This window comes from Corvus kubaryi, unplaced genomic scaffold (assembly GCF_017639235.1).
Source record: "Corvus kubaryi isolate FWS band 111438036 unplaced genomic scaffold, C.kubaryi_AGA036_p1.0 134, whole genome shotgun sequence".
Lineage (NCBI taxonomy): Eukaryota > Metazoa > Chordata > Aves > Passeriformes > Corvidae > Corvus > Corvus kubaryi.
The window spans coordinates 6,500,018-6,509,768 of record NW_024580668.1 but is presented as its reverse complement, the minus strand read 5'-3'; the positions used below and the strand labels follow the sequence as shown (position 1 = coordinate 6,509,768).

General features: G+C 48.9%; 1 protein-coding gene across 1 annotated transcript; it reads right to left on the bottom strand.

Moving 5' to 3' along the window:
- Positions 1 to 5,294: 5,294 nt before the first annotated feature.
- Positions 5,295 to 8,218, bottom strand: NPBWR2 (neuropeptides B and W receptor 2). The gene is made up of 2 exons (XM_042047192.1): positions 7,908 to 8,218; positions 5,295 to 7,400 (listed from the first exon to the last, which is right to left on the bottom strand). Exon 2 carries the CDS (start codon positions 6,758 to 6,760, stop codon positions 5,762 to 5,764), a length of 999 nt encoding a protein of 332 aa, XP_041903126.1. The 5' UTR covers positions 6,761 to 7,400; positions 7,908 to 8,218; the 3' UTR covers positions 5,295 to 5,761.
- Positions 8,219 to 9,751: the final 1,533 nt, after the last annotated feature.

The window sequence follows — 9,751 nt, the reverse complement described above, 5'->3', positions numbered from 1 at the left end:
AAACTTGATTTTTTCCAAGGAAACCATTGAAAGAATCAGCATCTTCCCATGGACTGGTTTTGGCTGCATTAGATCACCGTTTTCCTGGCCATAAAGAGGAGCCCACGCAGAGCCGGAGCTGGCTCTGTCCCTTCAATAAACATCAACTTCTCTGTGTGTTTCCAGCCTGGCATGTGCAGTGAATACTCCGAGAAAAGCTCATGCCATGCTGATTTCATTCAGTGATAGGGAATAAAAACAGAAGCTCTGCAGTCAACATGAAATAAAGATTAATGGCTTTTCAGCTTGATTTCCTCTGTGTGAAACAAACCCCCGTATTGTGATTTGGCTATTTAATGTTTGCTCAGTGTTAGGTGTTAATAGCAACTTCTCCACATGCACAGGTCACTTGCTCACATATTTTGGAGTTTCCCTCATCTCAGCCTTGCGCTGCTCTTGCTTTGCTTAACCACAGAGGAGATCGTAGAATCACAGAGTGGGTTGGGCTGGAAGGGACCTTAAAGGTCATCTATCTGACCTTCATGCCATTAAAATTTCCAGAGATAATCACCTGCCTCCAGGCACCCAGCGTAAAGGGGCAGAGAACTAACCCAGCCCCTGGTGGCAGTGTTTTACCCTTCTCCCCGCATTTCGGAATTGATGGGGAGGTGGCAATGGAAAGCCAACCAGGGCTCTCCCTGTGGTTTGCTTTGGCATCTGCACTGGGGTTTAATTTGCTTGTGCTTCGCTGGAAAGCTGCTTCATCTTCTGGTGAGTGTCAGTGATTCCACCAAGCCCTTCTGCCTGGGGCTATCCACAAGGTGTAGGATGAGCTCAAGCCCAGGCTGGATGGGGCTCTGAGTACTCTGGTTAGTGGAAGGTGTCTCTGCCCATGGCAGGGCGTTGAAACTGGATGATCTTTAAGGTCCTTTCCAACCCCAACCATTCAGTGATTCCATGATTCTGTGATTCTGTGAGCTGTTGGCTCTGACCTGCCCCATGCATGGTGAAATGGTGGCCATCAGCTTCACATCCCAGCTCCTGGTCAGCATGGATAAAGGAGCTCAGCTGGGTGTGACCACGGCAGGAAGGATCCCACTGAATCCATCACATGGATAAGGGAAATTTAATTACATCCGTAAGACTTCCATCAATGCTGAGCAGCAGCAGGCTGGGTCTCAGGGGAGATTTTTCATTGCATTGAAATCTGACTTTATTAATTACCAGTCTCTGATCTCATTTGAAGGTTAAGTTTATGAAACTGAATCCTTATTTCCCTGATTTCCTTATTCAGCTGGTTTATCGCGTCTTGTACAGGGGATGGTTTGGACCTTAGAAACTCCCAAGGTGTCCTACACTTGTGGCACGAGCTGTGCAGAAGCATCGAGGCATGGGGAGGTGGTGGAGATGTGCAGAAATCCTGGTGAAAGACAGGGAAAGAAAACACATCTCAGGAAAACTGAAAATGGGGACGGTTGCCTGCTGTCAAAGGTCTTGCTCCCAAACTATAGTTTATTTGACCCCCCCAAAAGGGAACTCCCCCTTCCCACATTGGTGGCAGCACCTGGAGTCCCCACCCCACCCAGCCAGGGAACACTGTGGTGGGGGGCTTTAGCAGAGTGACCATCAGCCTTTGGTGCACCCCAGGCTGTTCACTTCCTCATGGGGAAAGCTTCCCATCCTCTGTTTATCCAGGAAGCACCAGACTTGGCTGTAGGCACTGAAGAGAGTGCCTGGTTTTTATGTACACATCAAATCTACTTTTTTTAAGGGAGAAAATAGCCACTGAACAGCTCTTGAAGCTTGGGACTAGTGTCTAATTCCACTCGAAGAGCTTTGTTAGATAACTGCAATATTTTTCTGAGAGAACAATCGAGGCTTGTAATTAAAAGCCATTCAGGCAGCTTTGATCCTTCCCTCTGCATCTTCACTTACCAAACACAAATGCCAACAAGGACTCATAGCAATATTTACTGACACTACTCTTGGCCTTTGCCTTTAAATTAACTCCTCTTCCTTGCTTGCAGTCAAAAGAAGGAGGAGGGAGGGAAATGTGGCAATGTGGCGTGTGGGCTTTCAACAGGGGATTCTTTAGAAAGATTTTTTTTTGAGAGTGCCTGATATCATAGAACCATAGAATCATTACGTTTAGAGAAGCTCAACCAGTCCAAGTATCAGCCACACCACCACATTAACCGCTAAACCATGTTTTATTTTTGTCTTTTTCTCACGTAAAGATGCTTCTGAGAGGCGGGCCATTAACTCTCAGTGGGGTATTATTTCTCACCCAAAAATCGTGATCAGCCTTAAGGGAGGCAGTGTGAGACTGCCTAAAACCCAGGGGATTAGCGCTCCCCGGGAGAACAAGCCGCAGCACAGCTCGGATGAGGACAATTGATCCAAACAGCCAATATTGCTGCGGCACGAAGACTTAAAAAGCAACAACTGCTTCCGATCCCCCGCCTCAGCTCAGATGCCTGCGTTGAAAGCCTGCAGTGGGAATACGAGCCCTGTATGAACCTAATTCCGGTTCTGGGACGGGAAATGACTCCCAGGGATGATGGAGCAGAGTCCTCCGCGGCCGTGTCCTCGTGGGTGTGACAGAACGAGGAAGGCGATTCCTTCCCGGAGCAGGAACCTGCTGCTGCTGCTGCAGTGGGCAGGAGCTCCTGCTGTGTCCTGGGAGCTGCGTGGCTGCACCGCACCTCTGCACTCATTACCACATCCCGGACTGTCCCAGAAGGAAATTTCCCCGGCTTTTAGGCTGAGCTGACTTCCCTGCTCAGTGCATGGCTGGCTGGGAAGGGGTTAGGACAGGAGAGAGCCCTGTGGGTCCCTAATTCAGCGTCCTGCGACCCTGCAGACCCCAGACGGGATGTTTGCTTTAGGAGGGGATTTATTCAGTGAATCGTTAATGGAGTTTATTTCCCCGCTTACAGTCTTTAAGCTGCAGCTGATGTGTGCTGGTGTGACAAGCCAACCCCAGCAGTGGGAGGAAATTCAAAGGAATGAGCTGGCGTGCGGGGTTTCCCTGGGGGAATCTTGCGCTGGGAGTGGGCAAGCATCTCCTTGGAGGTGTTTTCTGCTCTCCCGGATGGAGCCGAAGCAGCCTGGCCTCGGATGCTGTGCTCCGAGGGTCCGCCCGGGCACGGGCACCCCGCGTTTGCCGGCTCCCCGCAGGAGCAGGGTGCCAGGCTGAGCCGGCTGCGGGAGATGCAGCGATGCTGAGCCGAAAGCAGACAGTGCCGCTCAGCGCCGCCGGGCTGAACCGCACCTCCCCGCCGGGCTGAACCGCACCGCCCCGCCGGGCTGAACCGCACCTCCCCGCCGGGCTGAACCGCACCGCCCCGCCCCGCCGGGCTGAACCGCACCTCCCCGCCGGGCTGAACCGCACCTCCCCGCCGGGCTGAACCGCCCCGCACCGCCCCGCCGGGCTGAACCGCCCCGTCCCGCCGGACTCGCACCGGCCTCCTCGGGGCTCCGCGGGAGCTGGAGCCCCTCCTGAGCACGGGAGGAGACCTCGGCCTATGCAAATCCGTCTCCCCTTGGAGCCTGGTACCCCACAAGAGGAGTCAGCACTCATGCGTTCCGTGTTTTACATGGAGAGAATCATGTGTGCAGCAGGATGATGCTGAGATGGGGCTGCTCGTGCTCAGAAAGGGAAGGCCCAGGGGATATAAACAATTTCTGTAAGTGTCTGTGGAGGGTTCAGAGAGGAGGGAACCAGACTCTCCTCAGTGATGTCCAGTGATAGGACAGGAGGCACAAACCGAGATGTGGAAAATTCCATTCAAGCATAGGAAAGAAACTCACTGTTAGAGTGGTGAAATACAGGAACAGGTTGTCCCCAGTAGCTGTGGCATTTCCGTCCTTGGAGACATTCAAACCCAACTGGACACGGTGCTGGGAAATTTGCCCTGGATGACCCTGCTTGAGCCATGCTGTGATTCTGTGACTGTCGTGACTTGTGATTTACAGAAAAAGCTCCAACAATGTCACTGTCAGCTCTGAAAGGGGGTGACTCACACTGAAAAGATCCTTTCCATCTAATGTAATGCAGTAGTTTAACCACCTAATAAAATCTATTGCCTTTCCTAGGGCCCCAATGCCAATGAACTGCGATGTTGCAGCTAATTAGGCAGCTTCTGTGAGAGGTGACATAATCTGAGTCAGATTTCTCATGCAGAAAGGTTTTTCCACCTGGAAAGCCCACTGCCAGCAGGTGGCAACAATGCTAAAGCCAAATTCCTGGCGAAGTTTCACCTGGAAGAGTGTGTTCTCCTTCATTGTTCTCCCAAAGTTAGCACCTTTAATATGGAGAAGGCAGCACAGTGATCTTGCACCCGCACATCCGTTTTTAGTTTTCTAAAAATTAAATTGCCACCATGAGGTATTGAGGGTTTTCAGTTTTGGCATTGGGGTGCTGAGGGCACTGAATTGCCCCAAGCAGCCTCACCTGGGGTCTCCACCCACACTGTCACCCTCTAAGAGCCCATTTAAACTGAAAACTGCAACCTGGAGTCTCCACTCGCGTTGCCACCCTCTGAGAGTCCATTTAAGCTGAGAACTGCAGCCTCCTCTTCTTTAGTTTTTACCTGTTCTGCACTTTGCTGGGGGAATTTCGCCAGGTAAGAGCCGAGCTTGGTACCTGGGGACTGGGGAAAAGCTCGAGAGAAATATTTTAGCTCAGACAGCCTTCCCAAAACCAGTAACACATAAACATTGCAGGGCTAAAGGGTGTGAGAATGAGGTTTCCAAGCTTTCGATATGGAGTTTCTGATCTCGAGACTCTCCCATTCAAGTCCTGGTTATATCCAAGTATTTCGACTATTTATCTGTGAAAGAAGGAAATTTTATCTGCAGTGCTTACTGGAGTTTTTCTTGTGGCTTACCAAACACCTCAATTTTGTTACAAACCTACTGTGATTTATTTTATAATAGGCAAAATGCAACATATATAGCAAAGAAATGGCACAAGTAGCATAAATTTTCTCTTGTGAAAGAAGGACCAGTCTCTTTTTTCCCCCAGGAGGTTTATTTCATTACTCACTCTTAAATAAATATGTATTTGACACTTAACAGGAACAATTAGTTCAAAATAATTTCTAACACAAATTCCCACAGTTGTCATAGTATTTGTATGGTGTGTTGTTAACTCTATTTTTGAGGCTCAAATCTTCCTTTTGGTCTAAATTTAACAAGTAAGAAAAGAGGAAATTTGTGGTGGGGTGGAAGATGGACATCCTTCAAAATCAAAATAATGCAAAACACACAGGAACATACATGGACATGAAAATAGTTTCTCTCCCAAATACTCATCTTCTGTCTGTTTTATTGATATTTCATTGAAAATGCTCATTAGCTCTGCTCCATTAAACGATCCTCCCTATTAACACAGTGATGAAGAACTGAGCTTTGCACTCATCTGGAAATTGGTCTCCAGGCTGCCTGTGCTGTACAGCAGATGGCAACAAAGGACCACTCTGCGGCAGAAGTACACCCCGGCAAAGGAAATGTTCTGTCCTTAATAATTCAGAGTGTGCAATTAACAATGAGGGTATGGAAACGCAGCTCTGAGAAGCTGGTAGGAGCAAAGAGGGGAAATACAAGAGTTGCAAGTGGGCAGGACAAACCCTGTGGCTGATGAGGATTACAAACAGGCCAAACATTACATGTAAACCAAAGAAAGGACATTGTACATTCATTGGCTGCCCCTCCAGTCTGCAAAGTTGCCCCTGAAAAGCCCTGGGAGGGCAGGGACCTGCCATCCCCAACCCCCTGTTCAAGAAGTTCTGCATTCCAGCAACTTCCGGAAACTTTTCCGAAAACTGTCATCCAGGAAAGCGTACAAGAAAGGATTCAAGCATGAATTGGCATAGCTTAGGCTGGTGATGAAGTAGGATATTCCAATGACCATGGAGGTCTGGGGTAGGTCAGTGGTCAAAGCCACGATGGTGGCCAAGTGGAAGGGAGTCCAACAGAAGAGGAACACGGCCAGGACTATGAAGACCATAATGGTGACTTTCTTCTTGGCTTTGTCCAGGGCTCTGGCATTGGAGTTCAAGTGCATGTTCCTCACCTTGTAAAGCATCATGGTGTAGAGGATGCAGATGGTGGATACCGGAATGGCAAAGCCAAGGATGAGGGTGTAGATCCTGCTGGCTTTGAACCAAAACCTCTCAGGCTTGGGGAAATTGAGACCACAACTCTTGATCTCCAGGTCGTCGGTATAGACATTGGCAAAGATGATGAAAGGGAGGACTATGATGGTGACCAGCATCCAGATGCACAGGCTGACAATCCTGGCTGCTCGGTACGTGCGATGGGGCATCCTCTTGGACCTGACTGTAGCCAGTACCACCAGGTACCTGTCTATGCTCATCACTGTCAGGAAATAAATGCTGGAGAAGATGTTGTAGTGGTCTATGGACAAGATGACCTTGCAGAGGATTTCCCCAAAGGGCCAGTAGCGGAGGAGGTGCTCGGCAATATTCATGGGCAAGACAAGGGTGAACAAGTCATCGGCTATAGCGAGGTTCAGGATGAACATGTTGGTCACAGTCTTCATCTTGGGGGCCTTGAGGACCACATAGATGACAGCAGTGTTGCCTGTGAGCCCCACAGCACAGATCACAGAGTAGATCACGGGCAGGACAATGTAGAAATCACCTGCCTGCTCTTGGAGGGTGAAGTTGAACCTCATGCTGTTTTCCAGGTAGCAGCTGTTGCCTGCATTGCTGCAGGAGCTGTTCAGATCATCCCAAAAGGAGCTGTTTCCCATGCCTGTTGATCACAGACCACCCTCAGATGCCACTGAAAGCCTTGCTAGCCCAGAAGTGAGAGCTTTTCTGTTTGGCTGGGTGTTTTTTCCCCTCCTGTGAGAAGCAGCTGTTACCTCATTTAGATGCAGCTTATTTTCAAAGGTGACTTGTGAGGCTGCATAGACCACCTAACTTACCTCTCCGCCCTGTTGGAGAAGTTAGATTTTGGAGTGATGAGGCGGGAAAAATATGTTTGGAAGACATAAGGCTCCATGAACCATGGAAATGAGAATTGTGACTCTCTAAATAAGTCAAGGAGCTCTTCTTTCCGAGAGCATTCCGGTGAGCTTTGGCTTTTCTTTGCTGGGGGAGTTGAGTGGCTCCGGTTCAGCTGTCTGCAGTGAGAGGTCTCCTGGGGCTAGCAGGAACAAGGAGGCAGAAGGGGGAGTTTCGTGCCTGGCTGGCTGTTCACAGCCTTGGAGGACCTGAGGGATGGCTGCTGTTTCACTGGCACAGTGCTTGCTTTCTGTGCCGGAGCAGAAGCGTTCCAGTGGTTAATTAGTGCCTGCCTTTGTGTCGGAGTTCAGGCTCTTCATGGACTGGGATTTCACAAACAATGAAGAAGTTTGTGACACAGCTACTCCCCACTCCCAGGGTCCCCTAGCAAAAGAAGGAGGGGGAAAGATAGTTCAGGGAGTATTTCTGAAACAAAGGGTTAAAGGGATTTATTTCGCAATCAAAGTAGGCTTTTAAGCAAGGGTGGGCTCTGAACTTATTCACTGTGAAGACTATCCCCAGTACAAACAACTGGCAGCACCCCAAACCAGGCAGAGATGGACAGACAAACCTGTAAATCTCAGAAGTTCAGGATTAATCAGGGAAGAGGGAAAAAAGTACCCTGAAAGCAAATCCACTTTAGAGCACAGCAAGAATCATCCCATCTGTAGCATTTGCCACATCCATCACTATTGCCTTTCCCATACTTCCAAGAATTCCTCCACAGGGAACGAACAAACAACCGACCCCTACCCCCACTGTGAAGATCAAAGGTTTGGCAACTGGTCCCCAGGCTCTGCAAAGAGAAGCACCTCTCTTCTCTTGCATTTTGTTGCAATAAAGTGAGTGGGACTGCTGGCGTTGGGGATGGAGGGCTGAAGTGTCCCTTACCTGGGAAGCGGCTCCGCTGCCTCCTCCAGCACCTGCTGCTTGCACTGGTGAGCCTCTTCCCTCTAATCCGAGTTGGAGGAGGGTCTCTGGGTTGCTGACGTACCGGGATTTGCAATCAGATCAACATGATGCTTCTGTGTGTGTGCGCGTTGCATGTCTGAGCAATTAGCACTTGCTCAGACCAGGGAAGGGGGGGAAACAAAGGTTTTTCTCTCTGCAGGGTTACTGAAATAGTAAATACGGTGGATGTTCTCTTCAGGAATGAGGGAGATGTCGAGGGACACAGGCAGCACCCAGGACTGGCTGAATGAGGGATGCATGAAACGGTGGGAAGCGGGGGATTAAATTGCTTCAATAGGGAATAGGGCTGGCTTTAACAAAGGGAGTGGGAGGAGGGTGAGCAACATTACAGCGCGCAAAATAAACAAATAAACAGACGTACCTTGCCAGATCTGCGCTGTTTTTGGCTGCTCTGGGGCAGTTTGGCCGGGTTTCTCCAGCTGGGTCTCTGATCCAGCTTTGGAAATTCAATGAAATCCTTCAGATGTGCATCAGGAGGTGCAGGAGTCCCGTGAAACTTGTCGGAAATGCACCCCAGGTTATAGAGCAAACCCAGCAAGAATGTAGGATCACTTTACCAGCATGTCCCTGGAAAAAGAAGAAAAAGGAAGTCAAGAATCTTTTGACTCTCCTCTAGTGTTTTAAATGTTGCCTGACCTTTGTTTCAAGACAAGGCAAGGGAGAACACAGGCATCCACGAGTGCCTTGCCTGGCTGTGTGCATTTAACCAGGAGGGCCAGCTTGTAGATCTGAGCCATGTAGCCAAGAACTCTGTTTAACTTTGCTCCTTTTTATATCCTTCTGGCAAGATCATTGTGCACCAGTAGCTGGGTGGGAGTAAAACATTTCCCTGCACTTTTTAAGGCCACGGCTATAACTGACTTTTCAGCAGACGGGATTTTTTTATGCCCAATGTACAACTCTTCCAGATATTTTCTGTATATTGGCCAAAATCTAACCAGACATTGGGCTTAAGGAAAATTAAACAGGAGTGGTATTGTCCAGTTATATTGCATAGGAATGATATGGATGACGCTTCTTCAGATGAAACACCCCTGGAGCTTTCCTCTTGCCTGTTTTGGGAAAGCTGGTGCGGTTTACAAGGAGTTGTAAACGAAGCAAGGTATTGATGGATCTGCAGAGGGGAGGCAGTTTCCAGGAATTGCTGTTGTCTTTTTCAAAGAACATGCAGGGAGGCAGAGAAATTTAGGAGAACGTGATGTTACATCTGCTGGTCTGTCACTGTTCCCTGGGACAAATGGATTTGAAAGTAATTTTCATCCACAATCCTTTGAGGCTTTCTGTTTTTCAGCATAAAGTATATCTCTGGTCTCTGGGACAGCTTGAAATCTATCCTTTCTCTTCCCAAACTATATTTTCTTGGAATTGGCATCATGCTGCTGTGGCCAGGGGTCATGTGCTCAGGTGTGTGTGTGTTTTAGGGACTGTGGTGAAGGGCTGGCAGCTGAGGGGGGCTGCAGTGCTGATGATGTTCCCTTGTGCTTTGCCTTCTGCCTTGTGCCTTACTCCTCATTATCCATAGTGAACATGCTCTCCGTGCCTTGGTTAGGATGTGCTTGATTAAAATAACCTGTCAGAGATGAGATGGAGATTAATTAAATCTCATTGCCTGGTGTGGGTAGAGGGGCTTTTGCTTCTTATATGCCCCAAACAAATTACTGGCACCTGCTTTCTGAGCTCCTTGCCTGGTTCTCCAATAAAACTTGTTTGCTTTGGGGAGAGCAATTGCCAACAGATCTAAATTCATGTAGGAAATTGCTTTG

What these genes read in the sequence shown, in the direction of transcription:
- NPBWR2 (XM_042047192.1), bottom strand. Translation starts at nt 6,760, where the DNA reads ATGGGAAACAGCTCCTTTTGGGATGATCTGAACAGCTCCTGCAGCAAT.